Genomic DNA, 27,711 nt, shown 5'->3' on the forward strand with positions numbered 1-27,711 from the left:
TATTAATAATTGAGTCCCGTTTTTTGCAAAAACAACATATGTCAAAAATCATACTGTTGAAAAAAAACTATTTCTATTATATTTCATGCACATGGACATCTTTCGCTCCCATTTGCTAGAAACAGCGAAGTATTATGAACGTTTGGTGTATTGCCAGAATAGCGAGGTTGAGGCCGAAGTTTTCAACGCGAAAACGTGTACGTCGGACGTTCAGCGCCGCTTTCCTGTAAGCCTAGAAGTTTGACAATGGCTTTTGGAATGTCAGTGGAATCATTCTCGACATTCCAAATGCCATTGTCAAACTTCTAGGCTTACAGGAAAGCGGCGCTGAACGTCCAACGTACGCGTTTTCGCGTTGAAAACTTCGGCCTCAACCTCGCTAATATTGCCTTTGACAGGACCCGATATAAATTAAATTTTTGGCAACTGACATATGTTGTTTTTCTCAGAAACTTTATTGCCATAGTTCTTTTTGCATGAAAAAGTTTGTATGTGTCATTTCCGAGTTCTCGCAGTCACTGCTGTTGTCTTCCTCTTCAATGTCTCGCTCTCTGCGTGCCATATCAGAAATCCTGACGTCGGCGAGCACCTGGCGCGGGTTAATAAGTGGTTAGTAAGGCGCCATGGTGTATCCTGGGAGAAGTTACAACCAGAGTGGTTCCCCGTTGCCTTCTCTGGTGCGTGATGTTACGCGAGAGGGTGAAATGCAATCCGGGAGGTCTTGTAAGGGAAACTGGATATACCAGACAAGAAACTTGGATCTTTGTAGGCTTGTGGTAGTGTTAACTCATTGATCCACTTCCTGGTGCTTCTAATTAGAATATTTTTGTATGGCCCAGAATATGTGTCAGAAATTTGAACTGCCTCGTGATCTTTACTGACTTTTACAACCCTTGATGATTTGAGATTCAAGTTTTACTGAAATGCTTACATACTTGCAATTAGCAGCTATGACATGCTTTCCTGTTTACTCTCTTTTATGGTTTGTGTGGCTAATTACACGAACTTTGGCGTCTCAAAAATATCGTCTTTCCTCTTCTTTCTTTGCTGCAAACACCCACAACAGTTAACAGAGTCGTGTCGATCTTCTATTAACTACTATTCTATAACTGCTTTGAGGGGAAACGTTTTTAATTGAAATAACGTGACTTTCGGTTTGCATCGGAAGATCATATAAGGGATCCTTTGCCCCTAAGGTTTCCATATCTGGTCTCGGATTTAATCTATCTAACTCCATTGTCGAGATTAAGCAAAGACAAACGGACAACGGACGACGGTGGGAATTTATAGGTCTACAATTGGCATCTCAGAAATAAACTGTCCAGTTATTTCATCACTTAGTATCACTATCAAAACCGAGAAAGCTTCGTCGTTCTTTTTCTCCCATATTACATAATCCTTGGTCTTGGTACCTTCTCGTGTTTTCAATGGAGGTTCATCTCTATAACCTTAGTAAACAACTGTCTTCTTTTTAAAACTTCACTTACTTTTAATAAACATACGGTTTAGTTCTGTTCTTTTAATTGTTCTTTACGGCTTAGTAGAATTATCGCAGTCGATTGAAGCCATTTTACTAACGAAACATTTATTACAGGACCGTACATACTGTACCTGGTCGTTCATTACAATCCTCATAAAACTTGACTTTTCGAAGATTAGTTTTAAACGAAGCAAAGAAAAGGAACCACTTTTGACCGTGGATTTCGACCGAACGTCCCCCAAAGGGAAAATGAAACTAAATACTAATTAAAACCGCTTACCTTTGGGGGTCTGCTTCTCACGCCTATGCGCCATCTTGATTTATTTTCTCTTCAACCTCCAAATTTAAATCCCCGAAATCCCTGTGTGCAAAGCATAGAAATTTCTCAACAGAAAATAAATTTTATAATATATGTCAGTAAGGAATGTCACAATTGTTTTATGCAAATAAGCCTATTTCACATTATAATAAACAAATTTGTTAAAAGTTAACATGAAACCAAATGACAATCATTAAAAACTTTATACAGAAAAATCTCCGTAATAATAATAATAATAATAAGTTTCTCCGTAAAATGACACAATTCGGGAGTTATTACACTTATTAATTGTGTATTGCGTGGCTGATGTTGTCCCTCAGTTTCTGTATTGTGTTTAAATTTGCACAATACGGGACACCAGTGATCGCTCAACATAACGTTCCACTCAACTGATGCGGGTTCACTCACTCACTCACACACAAGCGATACACCAGCGCCAGATTCGAATCCTACCAGAGCTACTTTTACGTGAATCATCCTGTGTATTAACAATTGTATACATACTTATATATAAATAATTCCTGGTGATGGCTTTTTTTCCTTTCTTTTTTATGAATGGAAAAGTATTGTGACGATTTTAAGCTAAGTATTTTATACATGCAATCTATTGTATTGTATATACATAGAAATGACAATATAAGTTTTCGATACAGTTTTTGCATTTTACTATTGTAAATTAATTATACTATACGTTTTAAAATGGCTGAATACATGTAAGCTTATCGTGTTTCCGCATATAAAAGCATGTTTTCTGTTTCGACACGTCCCGCTTCGCTTATAAGAGCATGGTTTTATATATGCCAATTTTACTCCATAAGAGCATGCTCGTGCATAAAAGCACGCTCTTTTATGCGCTGAATTATGGTATATGATAATAAGTTAAGTGAATTATTGTATAAATTTAAATTTATTCAACATTACTTTGTATCTACGTAATTGCTTGTCGACTTTCAAAGTTGATAAGTTATCACGAATATTGGTAAATAAGCATATTGAAGCATTTAATTTGCGATTACGTTTATCTTAATTCAATAGATTTAAGATAATTTATATAATTAATTTTGAAATACGATCAATCATTAAAATTAACATGAAGATATTTATCGACATCTTTATGTTTATAATAATTCAAACAACAGAATATTTAATTACTGATTAAAAAGTTAATAAGCCAATATAAGTGAAATTATTATTAAAATTTATGGTAATTTCGACATATTTTCATGTTTATTTAAGGCCCTTTACGTAAATTTGACGTCATTCTTTGGGAAATTTCATTGTAAAATTGAAGTAATGACGTCAAATTGACGAAAAGATGTATACACAATGCCAATCGAACGAATCCTTTATTATTATTTTTTTTTATTTTTTAGTTTCGTCTTTAATTCTTGAAGTTTAAATATTAATATTACTTTTATATTGCTACAAGCATTGACCATTGGTATTAAGAATTTTTCGTTTATTTACTTTTTGAATTACAATGAATAATTCACATGTAAATCAATAAATATTTTATAAGAAATTTTAATATTTTTCCACGTAAACAAATGACTAAACAGTATTATTTGACCAAAAATTGTTTGCTTTCTTGTTTTTTTCTTTTATTTCGTATTTATACAAAAAATTTTTTTAAAAAAAATGAAAACATACATCTTTTTTTTATTAACGCTCTGATGACAACAAGCAGAACATATTAATATTATCGTTATTTTAATTGTATTTATTTTTTTCGACCACAAACGAACCACAAGACGAACAAAACCATTTCACTTCCTCAGCTCACACAAGACTATAAAAAGTTTCTTTTCCTGACGAAAGATGGTGCCACGATGTTACCAGGAGCACTTCTACCCCTCGAGTTTGGAACTAAAGAAACATCACATCCTAACAAACCTCCAATAGACGGGGGATTTGTAGGGATTTTTTGACGTCACACCACTCTCAACATTTAAAAAAAAAATTATGTATATATATAAAAAAAAAAAAAACAAAAATGAAACGACAAATTCGCTTGACTATTTTTGTAATTTATTATTTATTTACAAATATTTTGTTTTTTGCCAAAAAAAAAAAAATTCTTATATACGAAGCGCGAAATAAAACTGACTAAATTTATTTACCTTTTATATATATATACAACTTAAATTACACACATTTTGTGCACAGAACACAGAGTATAAAAGAAAATGCATTATGATTATAACTTTCACCTCTGTCACTTTTTAAAAAGAAATAAATAGTTTAAACGTGTTAAAAACTCCTTTAGAATAATATTTTAAAAAAAAATGATTAATTTTCATCCTAAAAAAACAAAAAAAATGTTTTAAAAATGGGCTAAAAATTCCAAGAGTTTTTTTTTTCCTTTTACTGTTTTATACACAGACTGGCGACATATCTACAAAAGATGAAAAAATTCTCTACAAAATTATACAAATTTTAGTAACATTTTCACTTCATATATATATGTTGTGTATATAATCTGTCTATGGTTTAATATTTAAAGAAGAAAAGAATTAAATAAAAAAAAAAAAACCGGAAGCCAAAATATAGACGAGATCATCAAAAATCATGATCCATTCATCCCTTTTGCTTTATGGCACGCGATGTCGTAATAGAAAATTATGGTGGCTATACTATAGACATCGCTATAGAAACTAACATGGTTTGCCAATGTACGATAGCATTTCTATATATAAATACTACCTAAGGATAAATTCCCGCTACGTTTTATCATAGAAAGCCACCACGGATTTGTTAAGGTTCTTCACAATATAAAACGGAAATAAGATCGGAAAGAGGAAATGAAGTGAAAGTAAAAAAAGAAGAAGAAGAAAAAAATTTTGAATGGATAATTTTCCTACGCAAATGGCTACATTCGTTAATTTTTTTTTCTCTAGATACAGTCTAATGATGAAGATTAACAGTCAGCCTAAACTTCTCCTATTTGTAGGAACTACTTAGGCCTTGTTTCGCTAATGTTTTCATCTTTATCTATCAGATTTCTCAAAATAATAATAATAATGATAATAAAAACATCCAATGGAATCTTGTCATTCATCGTTTAATCAATTTCTACGAATTTCCTAAGACGTGGTTTAGTTGGTTCCAGAACGAAGTTGTTCTACTTTATTTTTCTCTTAATTTTTTCTATTGGCTGGAACAACATTCACCGATGGAAGTTTTTTTTTTTTTTTTCCTTCTTCTTGCAATATTTTTGATGTTTTGAGCATTCACTATCAACGAAATGAAGACGATTTCACATAAAATAACAATTCTAGACGAAAATTAATAGTTTCTTTCTTGTGTTTTTTTTTAAAAAAAACTTTGCTTGAGTCCTCTCGTCTCTACTTTACGAAGCACAATTTTTCGGGTGTGACTCTAACCCTACCACCAGATGGAGCCACTATCGATAAACTTGTTTCTACTGAAAAGCGTATAAATAATCTCTCTTTTTTTATTTTTTTTTTATTTTCTCTTGATGGAAAAAAGAAACATGCTATTAAATACTCTTCGCCATTTTCCTACTCATAAATACTTTTAAACATATTTTAAGGCACTTTCACTAAGACTGCACTAAATATATTTTTTAAAAATTTCTTTCTTCGTCGTCGTCGTCGTCGTCTTCGGATTCATCCTTCCAAGTGTGTCTCCATCTGGTGGTTTTAATCATAACTAAACAGTCAATTGAGTGCCCTACTTTATACTACGACACTTTTGACACCATTTGGCAGCAGGGTAGATTGAACAAAAGTTGTAATTTATTATTATTTTTTTTATTATTCTTATAATATATATATATATATATTTATATATATTTATTTATATATATATTGGCGTTTTGGAGCTGCGGATTTCCTCCTTTCAGATGGCGATGCTAAGATGACGTCAAAATGACGATTTTTTTTTTTTTGGTGGATTTTATTACTGGTCCAGCAGCAGCAATGTCTATCATATTTTATAGGACACTATAGTACATATTTTTTCTTATACACAACAACCACTTTCACCTTGCAGCGTGAGTTAAAAGTAAAAGAATGACCAGCGTTGTCCATCCGGGGCAAGAAATGGTTTTTGTCGAATTTCCTGTCACTAATTCTTCATTTTTCGCTCGTGTTTCGTTCGGTAATTTATCTCTGTCTTCTGAAATATATAAAGATTAAATCTTTAGTAATTTACGTATGAATATATTAAGATAATTACACGATATTTAAAAGATTAACCTGTCTTTTTCGATTTTTGTTTAACATCTCTTGGCACTTCATATTCATACTGTTTAACAGAGATAGTAGGTCTGTTGCTGGGCATTAGAGGTCGGAGCCAACTTGGAGTGCTTACGGACATTACTTGGGTTGTTGTTGTGGTAGATGCGATGGTTGCACGAGTAGTAGTTGTGATACTGGCTGTGGTAATTTTAGTGGTTGAAGTCTCAGCTGTGCCTGAAATCAATACGAAAAGTATTACAATAAGACCCAAATATATGACCCCAAAATCGTTTTAATTTTAAATATAATAGAAATCTGCATTCAAACGGGCACATTTAATCTAAATTATGAGTAGATTTTTCTAAATATCTTCAACTGTTAATAGCGTGATAATTGTCGAACTTGTTCTTAAAATTTTAATAATCAGTTTATTATAATAGGACATGCCTAAATTTTTACGGTTTTTAGTCACGAAATATCCATTCTAAATTTTAGTATTTCGGCATTGTTTCCTTCAAGGATTCTTACAAGTAATGCCATTAAAAAAGTCCTTGGCGTATTAAATTATAATTTAACGCTTTAGGTCCTTCAAAATACTAACACGTTTTCATGTTTAATAACCTCGAGGTATTTAAACACTGGTAATTATTAAACAACACTTTAATAATGAACATTTTCCGAGTAAATATAAATAAGTTACATTAAAATATTGTCTTTGGAAGGCATAAATTTATACATGTTCCAAGTTTTCTGTTCCTGGAAGGTCTACAGTCAATCACCTCCACAACTGTTAGTAGCTCCTAACCAGTCCCTGGAGAGAGCCACTCCAGCAGAACGTCCAAGTTAATGAGATCTGACAGATGAACATGGAATGCTGTAGTCTTAGGGAATAAATGGAATAGGTTCAAGATCCTTCAACTGGATAAATGTAATTTCCATTGGTTTAGCCACATCACAAAGTTTATTTACATTTTATTGCTCGAAGTAGATGAATATTATAAAAGGACGGAAGACGACATTGAATTTATGTCGTTAACCTAACAATATATATTCTTGTGACGCTTGAAAACAATATCGACGTCACACACTTATGGTAAATTCTATCTAACTTAGCTATATGATATTAAAATATAATTAACCTATTATAAATTTGTATTCTAAAATCTTACCTTTTGAAGGACAGCAGCACACTTTAAAAATTACTTTCATATTGTGTGTAGCACATCTACCTCCAATTCTATGATAAAGACCATCTTTTCCTCCATCGGATGTTGCTGAAAATGCCAATTTATTTATTAATCTCCAATTACTTTATACGTTGTAATAGTAATTATTTTCTTCACTTACAGATGAAGTAATAATCCTGTCCGGGCCTGAACTCCAGACCACCAGGTTGAGGTGTAAATGAGCGAAAAGTGATAGTAAAATACATCACTTGATGAGGTTTATCACAGACAGCTATGATCCGGGGATGAGGCTTAGTGATACGACAAGAATCATACTCTTCTTTGGACACCTGATTAATACAATAAAGATCTTTAAGATCTCCATCCTTATTAGTCTAAATACCTATTTTTAGGTTTGTTTAGAGATTTATACTTATAGAAACGGTGTGTACCTCTTTTGATAAGTTAAGTTGATTTAAGCGAAATCTGATATAGAAATAGAATTGCATACCGTCTACATGAGGCCTCTATTTTTAAGAAACAATGGAAGCATTTTTGCAACAGACGTATTTTTTCTGCCAATTAAAAGAAGAAATACAAGACGAAAGCAGAATTCATCCAGCCGTTTAACGAAATTTGGATACAGTCGACAAAAAACAGGACCACGATCATTTGCTACTTTATATGACTGAAATCATTGTACAAATCAGTAAGTTAAGAAGCACGGCATCTCCAGATAAACTCTTCAAATTTCTTTCTAATAATTGAAGTTGACGTGGGATTAAATTAGATCTTTCCACGCTTGTGACACGAAAAATGTCGATAATTTCATTTTTATTTTTAATATTAACATAATCATTTATTCATTTCATATCCCCATGATTCATGCTTAAAAATAGACTCGTCAATCTCCTTTTAAGCTTGACAGATTTTTTAGATGGTGAACAATCGTCTAACAAACTTCATTCCGTGTTAATAATTAAACATAAAATGAATACCAAATATCCCGAATTTGTTTGCTAATAAATCAGCAAACCAATTCAGAATATTGATATTAAAGTCTAGGAGTTTATAACAGAATTTAAATAAACTTACATTATAAATTATGTATCTTTCTACCTCTTCCTCCTTTGTGCCAGGTGTATAGACTGGACAGATGATATTCACCTGATCATATTCGAAAGGTATGTTACCTTTGTTGACATCAATAATATGATCCGTGTTGTCAATCCGAAATCTAAAAAATAAATAATTTATATATAAGAAAGAAAAAAAAATTTCAAAATATAATTAATAAAAAAAAAATATTATTGAATCTTTTATTTTCTCTAAGAAACATAAATATTTAATTCTCAAGGGAGAAAGATTTATAGCGTTGATATCGGTATAACATTCTGAAAGGAGAATTTCCCGACATAAAATCTTCCACGCCTTATTAAATCCAAACATGCCTACTCAAATAAACGCAAACTAATTTAACTCTGTTGATACTTTTTTGAACTATAAAAATATTAAAAAAGAAAAAGAAAAAATTGCGAGAAAAGGAGCATTTCTTTTGGTGTTGGTGTAGATATCGTTGAGTCGTCCCTACGGCACGGAAATGACTTCCCTATCAGACACCAGAGGGAGCTTGTGTGATCAACGGAGCGGAACCAGGACGCCATATCTAGTAGCCATTTTTCAATCAGGTACTAAATGATAAGTCGGGCTGTTCCAGGCTATAAACTTCACTTTCGTTCTCTCTTTCTCTCTGCCCCCTTTTTTTTTAATTAAAAAAAATTATATATCTAATGCTTTTTATTGTCGCATTCTTTATAATATTCCGTAGATACCAATAATTTGATGTCCGTTTAACTTAAAAGGATCATTTATATTTTAGTTCATTCGGCAATTTTTGAAGGAGATATTAAGTAATAAATATCTCTCTACCCTTCTTGAATTTTAAACGCTATTTAATAAAGGGATGAACGTTATAAAACAGAACAATCGAGAGTAAAAGAATGCATTTAATAGAGAGTTTTGTTTTTTTTTTTTTTTTTCAATAGAGTTAAATTATTGTATCTGTTAATGGGAGGATCAACAGATGTTTTAAATATGAAATAGGGCGGGCAGATGTTTATCTCATTCATTTAAAAGAATATATATATGTAGGAAAAGTTTCCTGGTATAATAATGAATATATAAAAGAATATACGAGCGCATAATGAATAGAGTATTTAAATTTTTTGAGATTTAAGATGTGGAAGATGTTAAAAATGTTATATAGAAAAGGAAATTTGGTATAAAAAATGACTAGCTCGTTGCATGAACGTGATCACATCTCTTCTTAACTCGATTACCTTCTAAAGGGATAATAAATCTCAATCTCTAGAGATCTCAATCAATATGTAACTCGATACCTCTAATTCGGGTTTAAACATTTAAGAGTGATAGTTAAGTGATTAATTTTAGTGTTTTAAGGGGATAATGTGGATGTAGAAACCTTTTTTGTTTTCCTATTAACTTTAATTAGTCTTATACTAACGTAGATAATTCACTTTGAGGTGAGAAAATAAATTCTCTCCACTCTATATCTTAGCTTAATAGCTATGGGGTTAGTTAGATGATGTTATCTGCAGAGTGCGTAGGGGTAAATGATGGCAATTAGTCTATCTTATCGATCTACACTCGTACATAATAGTGTTTAGTATCAAATAATAAAGGTTTTGCTGTAAATGATCAAATTCTTATATTGTTCCGATAAAATATTAATTTTATATCTTTATAAAAAAAACTAATTATTTTTTTAAAAAAATCTTTTAGAATTTATTGCTTAATTCAACGAAAAGATAAATTTTTAAACGTTGTGATAAGTGTCAAAAATTCTCAGGTAAGCTCCTTCATAGAGAATAATAAAACCACTTATGGGACATTGTCTTTCAGTCCTTGTCCGCTCAACGACTACAGTTTCCGGAGTAGCAGACAAGTCGGCAGCAAATCGGAAGTTAGTTATGATTTAACGGATCCTAGAAGGCAAGAGAACGTCCTGAATTGCCTCCTTAATGATTAAGTGTGAAGAATAAGAAGCCTCCTATAGAACTTACTCAACCATTCTCATTCCCATTCAACTCTGTTGTTAGCTGTAATGTTACCGACTTATCAAAAAGCTTCTAAAATGTTTTCTTGTCAAACTTACTAAATAAAATGTAAAATAAAAGACCAATTTTTACATTAATAACTTATTCCGAAGATCGTTCTTCACCTTTTACACGAAGCCTTTGCCAGTAAATTCAGGCCTGTGTTTATTACACCCGATCTTTAATATATTGATATGGAATATTTCTACTACTGCAGACTAATGTAAAATTTGAAATTATTATTATACATTCCGTAGCATAAATGAGGAAATCGTGAAAATATAAATATAAAAATTACCTTAGTCTATACAATGGATAAACTTATCAAAACGAACGAAATAAAGGAAGGAATTTAAAAAAAAACCGGAAAAAAAAACCCCTTTAAGTACTTTTTAAAGATAATGACGTCACAAAAAAGACATTACAACGATTGTATCATTATTAGAAGAGAACAAAATGCCCTTTTTTAAACAAGATGTTCTCAGCGTTTTTTTATATATATATTTTCTCTTTTTTTTAATATAATTTTCTCAAATACCACTAAGTCTGATGAATAAACTATAGATCAGAATTTTTCCAAAGTAAATCAGGTTGAATTGCTTGTGTAGATTTTACAAAGGTACTGTACACGTATTTTTAAAATATAAGTCATAATTAATTTTGCCTATAACTTATATATAACATTTAAAAATATATATATATTTTTTCAGATATTTCTACTAAAAGCTATTTTCCGAAATAAATTATGAGCATTTGTTAATCAATACACAATTTCTTATATTGTTTTTAAATTAACTCACCCGTAAATCTACAGGTAGTTACTAGTAAATTCAGGAAAAATGATTAATTATCAATGAAAAAAGTTTGATGAAAATATAAAGTAATCCATAACAGTTCAGAAATAAAAGGGGGGGGAGGGAAAGGAAAATTAAATTAAAAATTTCTAAGTTTATCTTCTATTAATTTTCAATTAATATAACTTTTTAATTAAAAATTTTTTTAAACAAGTTTATTTTATATAATAACAAATATTTGTTAATCTTGAGATAAAAGGAAAAGAAATTCTTTTAAAAGTGTGTAAATATCTAGCGTATCCCAAAAATAAGTGAGTAAAGTAAAAGAACTGTGTGTCAACAAATCCGAGAGAGATCTAATCTTATCTTAGAAAGACAGTCTCCAGACTTTATCCCTCTGGTAATTCTCACCCACTTCCCTGCTAAATCTCACGAAACTCTTAAAAAACAGCGGGGAAGAATGTTCAAAACCACATTTCTCAATGCTTTTCGTACAGGTGAGTTGAAATAATCAACCTAAAAACATATAAAAGATTAGTTTAACGTTTAACTAAGATTATTTTTACGTCATTAAGAAAGTAAGAATTCAAAAAAAAAAAATTGTATTTTACGTTCATTAAATTCTATTAAGTCACTCGATTACGGTATAAACTATTTTCTATACTTCATTTTTTCTTTCGTAGTAATTTCCTACTAACGGGAAAGAAACAATTATTTTTGTTTTAATAATTGAAATTTTAATCTAATCGCTACTTGTTAACATAAAAAATTAATCAATTTTACCTTTATTTTACAGTTAAATCATTAAAACTACATAACGTAGGATATAAAGACTATATATTTTTGTTTTATTTTCTAAAAAAAAGAAGATGAAAGTTTCTTGACAAATAATCAATATGTGTTTTATTTTTATTTTTTTCGATATATTCTGAAAAGATCATCAATAAATTTAAGCACAAGTAAAGAAAGAATGATCAATTAAATTTTAATTTTAAGTCAAATATAAATTTTAGAGAAGGAATATCCAATATTTAGAAAGGGAAAAAAAGTAGAAAAAGTTATAACAACGAGGTAATTTCACATTAGATTCCACGATCCAAGAAGATTTAGGACGTTGCATAGAAATTAATCGGTCTCTAGTTAGTTGAGATATGCCAAAAACTTTTTTTATCAACTTTTTAATTTATATTAGTAACTGAAATAAAAAAAAGGCACGAAATAAAGTGAAGAATCCTAGAAGTAAATTGATATTTTATGCAAATTATAGTCAAGAGGCGAGATTCCATAAGTGGAACACTTAGCGGAAGATTCCAGCATTCGATCTTACTTGACTACGTTAATATTGATTACACCATTAAGGTATTATAACTAAGTCAAACAACCGAAGTATCGACTACTCGATTGACTTATTGAGATAATTCGATCAATAATACCTGTTTTCAATGAATCGTTTTAAGCACGGATCGATCGTCGAGTTATCGAAAACGTCATAAATTATTCATCGGCTAAATAGCTACAAAATGATTCGATTGTAAAGGAAATCAATTCGCTCTGTTTTCAACATCCTTCCCCTTAAAAAAAAAATTAAAATACTAGAAAAGATCAATACTCATAATCCTTCCGGATTACATTCTTTCATCAGCATACAAGGGATATTTCACGAGAATCTATTTCTTTTTTAATTGCTGAAATTTTAAGGCTTGTAGAGATAGCATTTCATTAATTTGAAGGCCTTTTTTCCTTAAGAATGACACTACTAAAATAACATACAGCATTGCCATGACTGTAAGCTAAATATCAAGATTTTGATTAAACAGATAAATCACTTACACGATCAGTTATAGGGTATAATATAAGTATTTTGTTCACAAATGCCGATTTTTACAGCAGTGTATTTGCATAATATTTATAAATATTGAAAATTGCTTGTCATAATAATATCCATAAAATTATTATCAGCTTAACTCAATAGCGTAACCATTAATTTGACAAACTATATGGCATACTTTCAACGTACATAATTTATAACGGAAATTTTGAAAAATTTGATGAGATTTTTGTTCACCCGAAACATCAATTCGGCATCACTAATATCTCTATAGGATTTATGATAATGAAAGTAGAACTATGCGGAAAGATGGAAGAGATGGCAACCCACCATAACAGAAATTCTCACTGAATACATTTCCCCCTCCCTAAACTTCTCCTCATCATTCCCTTACAATTCAGGATTAGAAGAATGGTTCAGTCATTGAAGGAAAATGGACCGTGCCAAACTGTTATGAAGGAAAAAACGATCTCCCCTACTCCCCTCTCCATCTTCCTACTCATGTAAATGTAAGCTGCTTGCCATAACATGTTTGATAAATGGCAGGTCGTCAGTGTCTCACTGCCAACAAGTTAGAAGAACTTCGCTATTGATATCCATATTCCCGTGAATACTTGTGCTGCATTTATCCCGTAAGGCGGGAGTCGAATTATGCCAAAGAAGCTAGCGATCCATTGTGGGATTCTCCAAGCTTCTATATATATAAATAGGAAAGGAAAGAAGCCAAAAAAGAGCTTTTATATAAGCAGTAACCGATCCGCCTAGGCCTTCCTCATACAGTATATATAATATGGAGTTTATATGTATAACTATGTATAGCAGGCATTCTTGCTGAAGTAACGTTATAAAACTCTACCATGAAAAATCACACTAGTTCTTAATTTCAAATAAATTTAAATTACTCCACTTTAAAGTTAACTCGTACTCGAGAACTTTTTATTAAATATTTAACAATAGAATATTTTTCTCGGATACTATTTATTCCTTTCCCGTTTTCTTTAAAGAATCGTTTAAAATAGATTTTAAAATAGAAAAAACTCCATGTATTCTTTACTTCTCCGGAAACCGTCAGTCCAGCAACAAAACACCTTGAGAATTTCTCTGTCCTTTTCCAGCATCCCATGGGAAATTTGCAAGAATAGTCGATTCGAGTTTTTCTATTGTGCCAAAAAAAGATTTTCGCTCTTTATAATTCTTATATATATATATATATATATATATATATATATATATATATATATATACACCACATAAAATCGTTTATAATTTAACAAATTCTTTCCAACATTTCGCATTATTATTATTTCTTTCTTTTAATACAGTATTTCACCGCTAGATGTGGCTATCCGCCATCGTTATCTCATTAAAACCGTTTCCTTTCTTTAATTATTCTGTTTTTTAAAACAAACATCGTAGGGTTTATTTAATCCAAGCAAATGACGTCGAGTACCACGTGACTATCTGCATGTAATAAAAAGGAGAGATTGTCTTGTCTCCACCCCCAGAGAGATCGTTTGCGGAGATAAAACGAGACTACACAATGATTGTAAAGAACGAGCAAGGATGTAATTAATCAAAAATGTGCTTGCAACCGCCTGTTAACTATGTACCTCAATCTTCACGTTTTCATTTTCAACCGGTTTTTTTTTTTTTTTTTTTCCTTCTTCTTCCTTCCCTCATCTTTTTTTCCGTTTGGTGAATCACTTTTTGTTCATTAAGTTGTTGAATATTTGTACCGTTTTAATAAATTTTACTCCCCCCATAAGGAAAGCATTGTTCAGGTAACTGAAAGTTATTTTAATTCTTTCATTATGTTTAACGTCATCTACCGTGATTGCTTATTATTAAACCACTTTAATTAAACAAATTTGTTTCGTATTCTTGACTCGAGCATAGAATTATCTCTAAATAATTTGTATATTCATTGTTTCCATATTTAAATGGTACTAAACACAGTATGGCATATACATAAGTCTTTGTGAGTTTCGAATGCATATTTTTGCATATTTTACCAATCTTATCGGAGATTCGTTTATTCTGTTGCATATTTTATTTTGTTTTTTTTTGACAAGAACGAAAGTTTAGAGAGTTTCGTCATCGGAAATAGTACTTAAAACGAATATCTAATTAATTCTGTGTTTTCTTCAATTTATATGAATGGAAGTAAATTGGAAAAAACGTAAATTCGAAAGTTTTCCCTTCCGTTCGACCGACCGCAGAGCAGTAATGTAAAGCAGGAAAAAATACCCGCAGGGGTCCTTGAATAAATTCCGAAAGTGATAGATGACTGCCGGAAGTAGCAGGCGGCGCCACAATCGACCGCTTACTGGCAATCGCCAACGATCGATCAGATACGGTTCATCTTCAAATCTCTTCCTCCATCAGCCGTTTTCCGCCATCGTTTATTGGAATCTAAACCCTTTATTTCATCACCCGAAAGATAGCATCCAGCCAACGAAACGCTAACTGTGCATTTCCCCCTTATATGTGCCATACATACCGTAGCTCCGGTAACCATATCTTTGGAAATTTGCCAGAAAACATGCCGCATCCGGAGCACATGTTATAAAATAAGAACGAGAAGAATACCAGAAAAAGAGAGAAAGAAGAAGAAGAAGAAAAAAATGAGCAAAGTTTGTGAGAAGAAACACAAAGAAGGAGCATACAAAGTAAATGCTTATTGAACTGATGCGTGTTCGTTTAAGGTAGAGGGGCCCGGGTGGAGCCCCAACAGTATCACTGACACGACTGTGACCGATGACAACCACATTGGGAGTTATGAACGTCTTCATTTCGATCTCCTATCTCAACTCTCCATCTGTACGTACCTCGCTACCACATACACGCTTAACAGTCGCTATTACTTCATAACATCTTATTTCTTTTATCAGACAATTGTGTACTCTCTACACTTGCCACCACTGCATAAATACAGTCCCTAACACCTTATTATCAATCTCTCTTTTTTTATATATACAATGCAATAAAAACTATTCGAATGTCAGTGTTAATTAGTAGATTTTAATCTAGTTTGCACGTTTAATACAATATTATTACAACTGGAAGCTATGTGTTGGGGGATCGATTTAGGGAGATAAAATCTATCTCCGGTTCTCTCTCGAATCCTTAATTAACAAGCGAATATCGCCGGTCTAGCTCATTCATTTCGTACTTTAAAAGGGGGGACGACGTGCGAAAGTCGCATCGTCGTACTTCATTCGGCGCATAACACGTCGTGCTTTATCGCTTTTTGCATTGTTTTAAAGATACGCAATAGGTGACAAATGACAACAGTCACCATAGCAACGTCACATTTCCATGGAGAATGACAGAATCGGAGAGTAGTGAATCGTCTGTTTACCATCTCGTCAGGAGCCGCTCGATGATTTTATGAAACGGAAAATTTTTCATATTTTTTCTTTTATTTTCTTCCTTCCCCTCCTCTTTTGTGAATCCTGTCCGTCTTCTTAGAAGACAATTACTTCCAGGATATGGCTGTAAATTTTGATAAACCGATTAAAATCCTAATTAAAACGACGTCGATTTAGTCTGCGACACGTCAAACCCAGATGGAAGCGTAGTGTTCTTAATTCTCTTCTAGAGACGCTTTACTTATTTTTCGTCAGGTCGTTTATGCAATCTACCGGTACCGACATCAACAAAACCACAACTTCGTCCTCGTCACACGCAGCTGCTTTCCACTCCACTTAATTCTATCCCTGCCCTACATGATAGGCTCTATGTTCATCTCATCTTCCTAAGAATTGGCAACAATGAATGAATCGACAACATAAAAAAACCCTAATACTCTCCACAGTTTCGCGCTCTATTGCTGCTTTTGACCTAATTTCCCAAACTTCATTATGACAATAATCGATATTGAAAAGTACTTTGAAGTCGAATCTTTCAACTTCAGACTTCAATTAAACTATTATCACAAGCGAGTGTAGTATATCCCAATGCTATTGTAAGTATCGGGAAAGGTATAGAATGAAAAAAATGAAAGTTACAAACGGAGAATCTAATTTAGACTTCATAATAAATCGAGATATATCACAGAGAAATTGGATCAGAGAAATAAATTTGAATTTTTATGAGTTGTATTCTTTGCGACGTTAAAGAAAAGAGGGAAAAAATGTAAATTATCAGGAAACTCATTTAATATTTTCTCTTGCTCTATCCTTTTTTTTAATTCGATTATAAAACTGGAAATCAGAACGAGTTCTAGTTTTCGAGCTTAGTAAAATGCACGCACGTGTTAGCAACCCTCACCTACATACGGTTACTGGTAAAAAAGCAACCCACCCAACTACCACTAGAAACACCATCTGGTGTCGGTGATGGGAAATAAGGACCTTTTAAGGGTCAGTAGAAGGTCCAAGATGGGAGGAGATGTAAGCACTCTGACTGACAGACGCAATTTACCCGTCATCTCGGCAATATGACGTCTGGAGGTCAAAGGTTGGATGTCAAACGGTATTAAAGAATCTAGACAGACGATTTATAACTTTGTTCGTCCGACGTGATTAATACAAGTGGGAGTTAAGATTATGTGAAAATACCCGGATAAGAGAGCGGTCTGTTGTTATGCGAATTCCGCTGAAAGGAACGAGCCGTGCTGTAAAGACCATTTAGAAAACCAAACAATAAATGGTTTGCGGATAGGGTTTAACGCATGTTTAACCATTAATGGGTTTTTAATTCGATGATCTTTAACGTGACTGCGCTCGGCGCTTATATATTAAGATTGGAAACGCGATATAAATAAGGGAAAAAAGTAGATTGATGAATGTTATCTTCTAATTTCTTTTCTTTGCATCTACGAAACTCTCGAAGGTAGCAGCGCCTCATTTATATACGTGTCAGACAATGGTCAGTTGTCGCCTTTTGCACGGGTTCCCCCTCTCTCTCTAATGACACATTCACTTGACATTGCAATGTAAGCAAGTTTCCGTCTGCCAAAAAAAAGTTCACTAGAAAAGAGAGCCCCCAGTTGCTATGGCGACTGCACGAACTTTCTAACACTTGTAGAGAAAACTCCTGCTTCGTTAGTTGAAAGGATGGCTGGTTCACATGAAGAATCAATTCCTCCGTCAGGTGTGATTATCGGCGCGTCAAAGCGATGGACCACGTTAATGACGTAATAGGTGCTTAGCCTCACACCTAATGACTACTATCCTCTACTAAATTGAATCCGGAGAGCATAAAAACCGCACAGTCGAGACACGGGTCAGCCTTGATTGGTTGAGATCCCGCAGACCAGCCTGCCCCGGGCGACTAGCCGATTGAACGAGGTGGCAGGCGACATGACAGGTGACACTTTGGTCCCGTCTCACCTGCGTGTTTTTGGCACGTCCGCACCCCCAGGGCCACGCTTCTCTCCACCCTAGGTGACGAAGATTTGACTCTTCCAGCCTGTTTTCTTATCTTTCCCCCATTTCTAGCGGGCTATTTGATATTTTCCAACGGCCAATTTCTTCCCAAGTTAATTTATAAACTGCCTCCACCGCCACCACAAATAAAAATCCAACGAGATAATTAAAAGCCTCCACTCTATTTAAAACTCTAAGTTTTTAAAATTATTAAATTTGCTCCCCCATTAAAAAAATTACAATTACCCTTCCGAAAAATATAGATTCAATCTTCCGAAAAATGAGATTACCTTATCACTAATATAATAAATTATGATTAAACCTTTTAATTATAAAATCGAAACCGTGCATTAATCAGAATTATCTATGTTTCTGGGCATTTTGCATAATTTTTTATTCCAAGCTCCTAGTCACCTTCAGACGTGATTCTCCAATAAAAATTCAAAGTCATCATCATATTTGACCTTGGCGTTAAAACAAGTTGTAACTCATTAATAAAGGGATAACATTTTTTTAAAAAAAAACACAACAATCAAATGTATGCCCCGCAGCTACGTTTTCAAACCATAATGCATGGGATAAACTGGTACAGATCTGTTAATGAATATCCGGTATCAGTTTATCTCGTTCAATTCAGTCCTTTTGACTGAAATAACCAACTATCAACCGTCGTTACGTGTATATTTATGCACTTATTTCGTATAAAATTCAGCTAATTTTTATAAGAAATTTAAAATAATTACAAACATATTCATATTCTGCATTAAAATTTTTATTTAAAGTTACTTAAAGCACTTTGTTTATTTGCACGCGTGGAGATTAATCAAATATATTTAGATTCATCGATTAATAATTCAATTTTTAAGTAAAGTTATAATTAAGTTTAAAGATTGTTATTGTATGCAGTTTAATAAATAAACTTATTATAATATCTACGATAAAATTTATCAATTAATAAAATCTGTAGATTATCGTTAATGATAATTGTATAGGATAAATATTTAGTAACTAACACGGGGAAAAAAAAAAATTGCTATAGAAGATCAATTGTATAGATACGTGCTATCTGGATATAAGGGAATTATTTTTAGATAATCGATGATAAATACAGAATTGATTCGGACATTTTTTTATGAAAGGATATGGAAACTAATTTCTGAAGCAAGCCGTCTTGCGTGGAGAATAAAGAAAACAACGGTTACAACCAATCAATTTTCATCTTCCAGTAACTCTTAATGCAAGGATTTTGATCAGGCATATTAAAAATGATTAAATAAAAATGGAGGCAAACGAACGGTGGGTTAAGATCTATTATTTAAAATATTTTTGGGAGAGACCAGAGCTAAAAATGCCGTGCAATAAGTCCGTTTGATAGGTGATGCGACTAAGGAAAGATAGCGAAGTTATAACACTTAAAATCGATAGAATTGGCCCAGTGACTTTTGAGCATAAGCCAAAGAAGAATTTATTTTGAATAAATTTTAACACGTAACGGCTCAATATTTCTCGGGATTTCCCAGGTGTATTTATAATTAGAGAGTAATTATCCGAATACGTATGCCACTTAAAGATATTAAAAAGTAGTGTTAGGCGGCAAAGTTTTACAGTAGAGGATATTTAAAAAAAACAAAAAATATACTTTCATCGCCAAAAGTGCAGACTTTGCTATTTTTAAGCATTCGTTTTAATTAAATTACTTGGTCGCCAGACGGATGAGAGATTCGGAAAGGAGACATCGTTGACGGACCGTGTTGTTCTATAGATAGTAACTGCTTTCGGTGATGTCCGATCGAAGTCTGGATTTAATCCAACTCTTCCTCCTGACAGAACGCTGACCTGTCGATGTTAAAATTACAAATTCTACTTTAAAACTTTAAATATATTATTTTGGAAAAGAACGAATTTGAAAAATTGTTTTAACAGATAAAATTTTGGGTATTTTCCAGTAACTAAGCCAGTCGAATTTAACTTTCTTTACATTGTTGGTCGGATAACTCGTTACGTTTACACGGCATTTTAACGTTGTTTAAGTTTGTAATCTGTTACCGTGTATTAAATATGAAGTTCTAAATGACAAAATAAAAATTTTATCTCTCGAATTTCATTGGTACATTGATCATTTGAGGTTTGATGAAGTTGCAATATTTCTTACATAACAGGTTGGCAGAATTGTATTATAATATATAGATAGATTATAAAGGACGGCGGTTTATAGCATCAAAGTATTGTAAGAATATTATTATTATTAAAATGATAGGCTCGAGGGGACTATCGACATCCCCTTTCCCCCATCCCTTGGGCTATAAGGTGTTGACAGAAAAGTGAATTGACACGCCCAATCGTGGTAAACTTTACGGTCTTGTCTCGACAGTTTTACACGCCAATGAACAATGGGACGCCCTGTTTCACTCGCGTTATATATGTACTTTAACTCCCTCTCTTCGTCAGGGTCAAGGAATGGCGCAAAGTATTTTGGCTTTACCTTCCCTCCCTTATTTTCCTACGTTCGTGCGTTAAGAATTATTTGTACTTTTACACCTTAGGAGATTTTTAGAATTGTGAAATATACCTGTCTGGGATATGTAATAATCCTGATGAATCGCATCACAAACCAGTTTAAAAACGAAAACAATGTTGTATGACAGAAAACTGGCTGTTAATCATGTCACAAATTTCCAGGTAAGAAATAATTAATTCTGCTTCTTCCTCCCAAAAAACCATATTTAGTTAACTTCTAATTAATGTGTACTTTTATTCATTGTTCCCTATTTCCTGTCCTTTCTTTTTTAGAAAAAATACAAATATTTTTCTCTTGTTAATTTTTATTTTCTAATATAATTAATGTACCTTTCAAGCATGAATATTCTATTTTCGTGTTTCTTTTTTTTCGGTTGGAAACGATTTTATTAAATGTATTACAGAGAAAACACGATTATTTTTTTTAATTGAAATATAATAATAAACTTTTTTTCCTTAAAATTGAAGCCAAATATATAAAGGAAACGGCAAGAAAAAATATTTTCTGTACCAAAAAAAAAAAAATCCTACTCGCGCCTATTGATTAGGAAAAAAAAAGTTCCAGGATATGTCATAAAAAGAAGAAGATCAACCAACTATCTCACCTCTGATAAGAAATTTATTTCCTCTATAAAGCAAGTATTTTACTTTACAAACTGAAATCTCTTGAATCTGCAATGACTGTTTTATGCCATGTACGATAGTGGCTTTTACGGTTAGGGAAAACAAGACATGTCCTCATTTCGGGATAAGCCTGGCCAACCCCCTACTGCTCTTTTCTCTACCAGGACAAGAGGTAAGCAGTTCGGTAAAACAGGAGCATAAAGAAGAATTTAAACGCTCTTATCCCAATAATATAAAAACGACATAAGAGTTTTAAAATCATATTTTTGAATAATTTAAAAAAAAAATAATAATAATAATAATACTTAGATCAAGCCATAGATAAAATAAAGTAAACGAAAATGAAATAGCGTATCGATATATTGTCTTGCATTTTTAACAATTTATTTTTTAATTAAAAATAAAAAAAATAAAAAGTATAATACAGGAATAAAATGGGATTTATTTTTTTACGACCGTTTAGGATATTTTTTTATTAAAGTTTTATTGTTTAAAACTTTTGAAAACTTTGTACTATAAATATGTAATTTTTTAACTTCACTGCTAGGCCATAAAAGAGGACCAACTTGGGATGTTTTGTGCTTTTAGGGTGTGGTCCATTTCATAAATCGATGACAAGGACAGTACTAGTCCCTGATATCAACAAATGATTTGATGCTGTATTGTTCTAACAATAACTGAATTGCAGTTATGGTTACAGCAAGGAAGAAAAAAAATATATATATATATATATATATATATACAGTATTATATCTTTTTTTATGTCGTGTCATTTCCTTCGATTAGACTATGTAATTCAGTTATCCTATCTTAAATACCAGAATCAAACCTTCTTAACTGAAAGAAATGCTTAAAAAATTTAACACTAGTAGCCCATAGATACTTATCGAGCCTTTAATTCCACTTTGTAGGATTCTATATAGTAAATTCCGGTTTAAAAAAAAAAAAAGGAGGGATGAAGAGTAAACGAACACGAAACGGATGTTGAAGCTATTAGATAAGTCAGCAATTAAATTTTTATTTGAAAAATAATTTTATAATCAATTCATTTAATCAAACTCAATTAAGTTTCTCGGTCATATATATGCCGTATAGTATATAATTATTTGCAAATGAGATAGGGGTTATAATTCTACTCCACGATTTCCTAAAGAATATGCCCGAAGTCAAAATCTATTTAAGCGGAGAAGGAAGGGCAGATGGTCCACTTTGTCATTACGATATGGTCCTCGATGGTCCCTTTTCTGTTCCCAACAGACAGATAAAACTAGAAATGTTTACGTTCGACAGTAGAAGAATTTTATAGATCGAATAAAATAAATTCTATTGAAATTCCATACAAATCTTGGATTTTTTCGAGCATTTCAAAACCTCACTTAATTGAAATCATTTTTTTTTTTTTAATGTCAGACAAGAAGAATTCTCTTTCCTGAGACTAGAAAGTTTGCTTAGTTTCACGAGTAGGATTAAAAGCTAAAAATGTCAAAGGTTATACATCACAATTTTTCTTTTTCGATACCGTTTGTAAGTACAGTATCTGTTATCTTTATGGTGAGGATAAAAATAAATTGAATCAATAGTATTCAAAGCGACCAGAAAATTAGCTATTAATTATAAGCTAGGCTTACATTGAAGAACAAATGTGAAATATATAAAATTTTTAAATAAAATGAAAGCTTATTTTTAAGTATAAAGAAGAGAGAAATTTAAAAAAATAAAAATAAAAATAAAAAATGGAGTCATTGTATTAATAGTAGAGGAAAAAAAAACTTCGGAAACTCAAGCTCTAACTTTATTCAGCGATGAGTTTCTTTGATTTTTAATTACTCGATTAAAAACGAAATTCGTGTTTTTAATTAAATCTTAATTTTTCGTTGTGGTAAAGTCATATTAAAATAATTAAATATAACGTTAATAAAAACAATAAATTAATGAAAAGACGAGTAAAATTGACCAAGTTTTAGTAATGTATGAGGAGAGAAAAAAAAATAGAGGAATGAAAATGGATTTTTTTAAAGTTAAACATGCATCGATTCCCGTTTTCTACAATGAATGCGGTAAGTGGTACAAGTTCTTCACCCACACGGCCAGGGGGCGTATGTCCAGCCACGCGCCACCCTTGTTCCTCCCCCCAACAATTCGCCAGACCGAGTTGCCATGGTTACGTTGAGTGTGGGCCAAGAAAACGGCTTTCACACTCCTGCCGCCGTATTTACGACCTCCAGTACATCTTATCAGATGAGATTTGAGGCTCCCTGTTCTGGTCAGAGTTATTTCTCCGACTCGACGATAGAGGGTGCTACAGCAGCAACTCACACCCGTCCCGTCTTGTCCATTCGCATTACAAAGTTTCGTCCTTGAAGTCTCAATTTTCTGCAAAACTCCCGACTGCCCCGGGATATGGCAAAGTAAACCGGTAACGTTAAAACGATGATTATTAATATAACTTACCGTTAAAACGGTTTGATCCTAACAATGTCCGTCCGAGACGTTGTTGTAGCGAATGCTCTCCCTTTTGTTCAGTGGACTAGACCGAATTCCAGAAAAGGACGACGGGAATTCGACGTTGTAAAGAACGGCGTAATTTATTGTTGTAATATAAACGTGTTACATGGTACTCCGGCAAGTTTCGTGCAAACTGGTAATACTTAGTGAGTTTTCAAGTCTTACGTTGTGCACTTCACCCTTAATAAGACTTCCCAACAAACTTTAATGATGAAGGCAAGTATTAAAAGAAGCGCATCTTCGCTCCGACATACTGACAAACGAAATTTTTTTTTTCCTATCCAGCACAATCGAAACTCATCCAACTATCGATGTGTAAAGTTATCTTTCGAGATAACGTGTTTTATCACAATAAAAAATTAGAAATTTCGATTGAGCTGTCATTGATGCATGACGATTCCATCTCTTAAGAACTCAATCGTATTAATCATTGAATATAATTGCTAATTGGAGAATAATATTTAATAATACTCGTGAGAAAAATATCGAAACTTGTTGTGTTTTTAATACACTTAAAATTTTTTACAACATTTCTAAATTATAATTTGTAATTTGTAGTAGAAGTTGTGTAACCAGAACCGTAATGAATGAACTTTCTTTCCATCTGTTCTATATTAATAAACTTCAATAAAATGATAATTATATTAATCATGATTTTTACGAGCTTTCATAATAACATTGTATAAAGTTTTATAGTTGCAATTGTCGTCTATGCAATTTCTGAATTTAAAAAAAAAAAAAACTCTTAAAATATAGTTTTTCCCCTAAATAGTCAAGAAAATGGTCTATTATTCGGCATGTTTTAATGCTGAATAATAGACCATTTTCTTGACTATTTAATAAATTAATATATATCACTCTTATTATTAATCGCTTAAGTGTCGAATGAAAAACAAATTATGGAATTAAAAAAAAGAAGTGATACATTGGAAGTTTTGGAAAGTTTAAAACGAAAGATAATATAAAAATTTTAGAAAACAATTAGTAATAAGATGACAGGTAGGTAGTCACTTCAAGTCATTCCCCCCGGAGACTTAGAAGATAAATTTTGTGTGTCCATTGAGAGTAGTAAATCTTTCGAAAGGTTTACTATGGATCAGTGATATATTGGAAACTGAAATTTTGATTCTTTACGTCTTACAATGCGGAGAGTGTTTCCTTGCACCCAGATGCCATTGTATATGGAAACACACTTAAACAGCTATTGTTGGCAGATGATTGAAGTAAAACCCCAAACGGCACAGAACAATGAATGAAGGGAAGCGTGAATATTCGCCTAAAGCGGTTTATACAAAGGAACAGTTCGATTCCAGACACATTCTGGTATATACAGACGAAAAGAGTTAGTTCGAAATTCGTTAAATATTGTAATATTTCTTAAAACTTGTCTGTTTAATGAATAAATATTTAACAAATATATTAAGAATAAAGGGGAAAAAATGCGTTTTTAATTAAGAAAAGATTAAAATACGCTTTCAAAATTGTAATTTTGTATCGACAATCGTTGTTAAATAACGAAGAGAGAAGGAGAATTAAAAATGGATTCCGTAAATTCTCATAATTTTCGGGAAATGTTTAATGAAAAAAAAAACTTATTTGCTTCAATTAAGATAATTCTTTATAAAGTGGATTTTATAAGCTTATATTCTAGCAAAATCTCATTTCATTTATTTTGTAAAAAAAAAAGAACGGAAATAAAATCGAAAAAAAAGGAAACAATTATGCAAATTACAACAACGAAGAGAAGATTTTTGCAGAAATTAGCAACAAGTAGCTATTTAAAATAGCATCAACGAATGTAAAATACGTTGTCAAGCGATCAATTAACCGAAAGTAGATTAATTCTAGCGAGAAAATTGGTATTGATTAAAAAAAAAAGTTTTTTAGATCTAAAGAATGAAATAGTTCGATAAGCTTTCTAAAAATAATCTAGATTAGAAATAATAGCATTATTTATTACTTAATTAAAGCTATATAATTAAAAGCAACTTCCTTATTTATTAGGCTAAACAGATTTTTCTGATCTTCTAAATTTGCCTTGATTACAATTTGTCTTCGCTCTAGATAATGTGCCTAAATAAAGACTAAGTATTGCACTCAGAACAAATAATTAACACTATAACCAAGTTTTGCTTTTACTGGTAAATAGATACACTTTACTGTTATAGGTCTAACGTCGTTCCATTAGTTTAAAATTGATTTAAATTTTAATGTTTACTTTATAGTTTGAATTAAAATAACAAGAGTTAATTATAATTAACACGGGAATAAAAATAAAACTCTCGTTTATACAAAACGTTCTATAAATTAAAATATTTTCGTGTTATTTTAAACATAAAATATGTATTTTTTTAGTCGATTTTATGTACCTTAAAATCGTATTAAGAGAGAAATATTTTTATGAAAAAGAGAAACGTAGGAAAGACAGATGTCTTTCTTCCCTTAGTCTCACCTTAGCCCCTGTTCAGTCGTTGTTGACGAGTTGAAAAGAACTCTAAAATCCTGACGTATTAGGGCAGTTTAGAGGCACTTTCAGGATACTCCGAACAACCTAAATGCATCGAAGGAAGAAAAAAGACCAAGGAACTTTAGATGTAATGAACCGTGCAGTGCCTACTAGCTCTACTCAACGGTAAATCATCCGTCTCCGAGACTTTTCACGAACTGACCCTGCACCATACCCCCTCCAGGACAAACCTTGTATGCGATTCTCTTATAGAAAAAGAGACAGGTGCTGTATAACTGGAAAGACATCTGCCGCTCGATGTCAAACTTTTTTTTTATAAATATACTCTATATATTTCTTACTCGCTTTTCCAAATATATTTCGGAATTTCTCGACTAAATCGGGAGCAAAACGAATCCCGGTGTAAGCCAGAAACGTAAGAGTAGATTAGTATTGTAAAGCATCTAATTGTGACACTATGCGGGAGAGCGGTTTGAGTTTAATCTGATACTATTGGAATCACGCCTCCGTTTTCGAGCGGGTGATGTTAATGTGATATCTTTGTATGATGTGTCAATCGACAATATAAAAACTCTAGTTAATAAGTACGTTCATTCAGTAAAAAGAAGATGCTATCAACGCTATATTATTTTTGCTAACTATACGAGTTAAATGTTGCAGAAAAAAAATGCGGTGTTGTGTATCGTGATAAATTGCATTAGATTTGCTCAATGATTGTTTATAAAGAAACATTTTGTGTCGAAAATAGATCGCATAGTATAACGGAGATTCCCTAGTTTCGGGAGTGTGAATGGAGTTTTGTGTAGAAATGCTTTCGGTCTCATTGACATTCCTGATGTTAAGATACGGATTTTACTACTTTCCTTTTTCTCGTTTTATTTTTGTAAATCCACATATTTTCCGCTTACAAAAATCACGAACGTTTCTATTACCAGTTAACGTAGATTAATACTAATTTCTAGAATTATGGAACCAGCAAACTGATGAAGAAAGAGTATTTTTCCCTCTTGTATAAAATCTAACACCTTAATCCTATTTTTAAAAAATTCAGCAGCGAATAAAGTAGCGTAAAAGGCGTAATCTTTTAATCTCTTGTATTTTTAAAAATAAATTTACCAGTGGTACAATTAACGGCTTACAGAACGACGAATAATTTATAAGGAAGCCGAAAGAAATGTTAGAAAGTTGGTAAATAAATAAAGGTGGAAAATTGCTTGACGATTAATAATTAATCGAAGAGTTCGATTAATTTGAAGGTTTCACAGATTTTCCACTTGATCCCATCCGAAAAGATAAGAATACATCTGTACCTTCATCCAGC

At 32.1% G+C, this 27,711-nt stretch overlaps 1 protein-coding gene and 1 long non-coding RNA gene across 4 annotated transcripts in view; one reads left to right on the forward strand and one right to left on the reverse strand.

Annotated features, from left to right (window-relative positions):
* Window positions 1-4,524: 4,524 nt before the first annotated feature.
* The window catches only part of LOC136968301 (ephrin-B1-like), a 166,333-nt gene continuing 143,146 nt past the window's right edge, over window positions 4,525-27,711 (reverse strand). For all 3 annotated transcript variants that reach the window (XM_067262305.1, XM_067262304.1, XM_067262306.1), the window contains exons 2-6: window positions 8,263-8,404; window positions 7,349-7,517; window positions 7,171-7,275; window positions 6,020-6,235; window positions 4,525-5,939 (exon numbers count right to left, since the gene is read on the reverse strand). In XM_067262305.1, the coding sequence (XP_067118406.1) occupies window positions 5,803-5,939; window positions 6,020-6,235; window positions 7,171-7,275; window positions 7,349-7,517; window positions 8,263-8,404 (769 nt within the window). In that variant the 3' untranslated portion in view covers window positions 4,525-5,802. The remainder of the gene's footprint in view (window positions 5,940-6,019; window positions 6,236-7,170; window positions 7,276-7,348; window positions 7,518-8,262; window positions 8,405-27,711) is intronic.
* LOC136968323 (uncharacterized) lies at window positions 9,966-10,369 on the forward strand. The gene is made up of 2 exons (XR_010879642.1): window positions 9,966-10,036; window positions 10,114-10,369. It is a non-coding gene; the product is annotated as an uncharacterized lncRNA (long non-coding RNA).

Source organism: Centruroides vittatus, unplaced genomic scaffold (genome assembly GCF_030686945.1).
Source record: "Centruroides vittatus isolate TY-2023 unplaced genomic scaffold, ASM3068694v2 contig_1427, whole genome shotgun sequence".
Lineage (NCBI taxonomy): Eukaryota > Metazoa > Arthropoda > Arachnida > Scorpiones > Buthidae > Centruroides > Centruroides vittatus.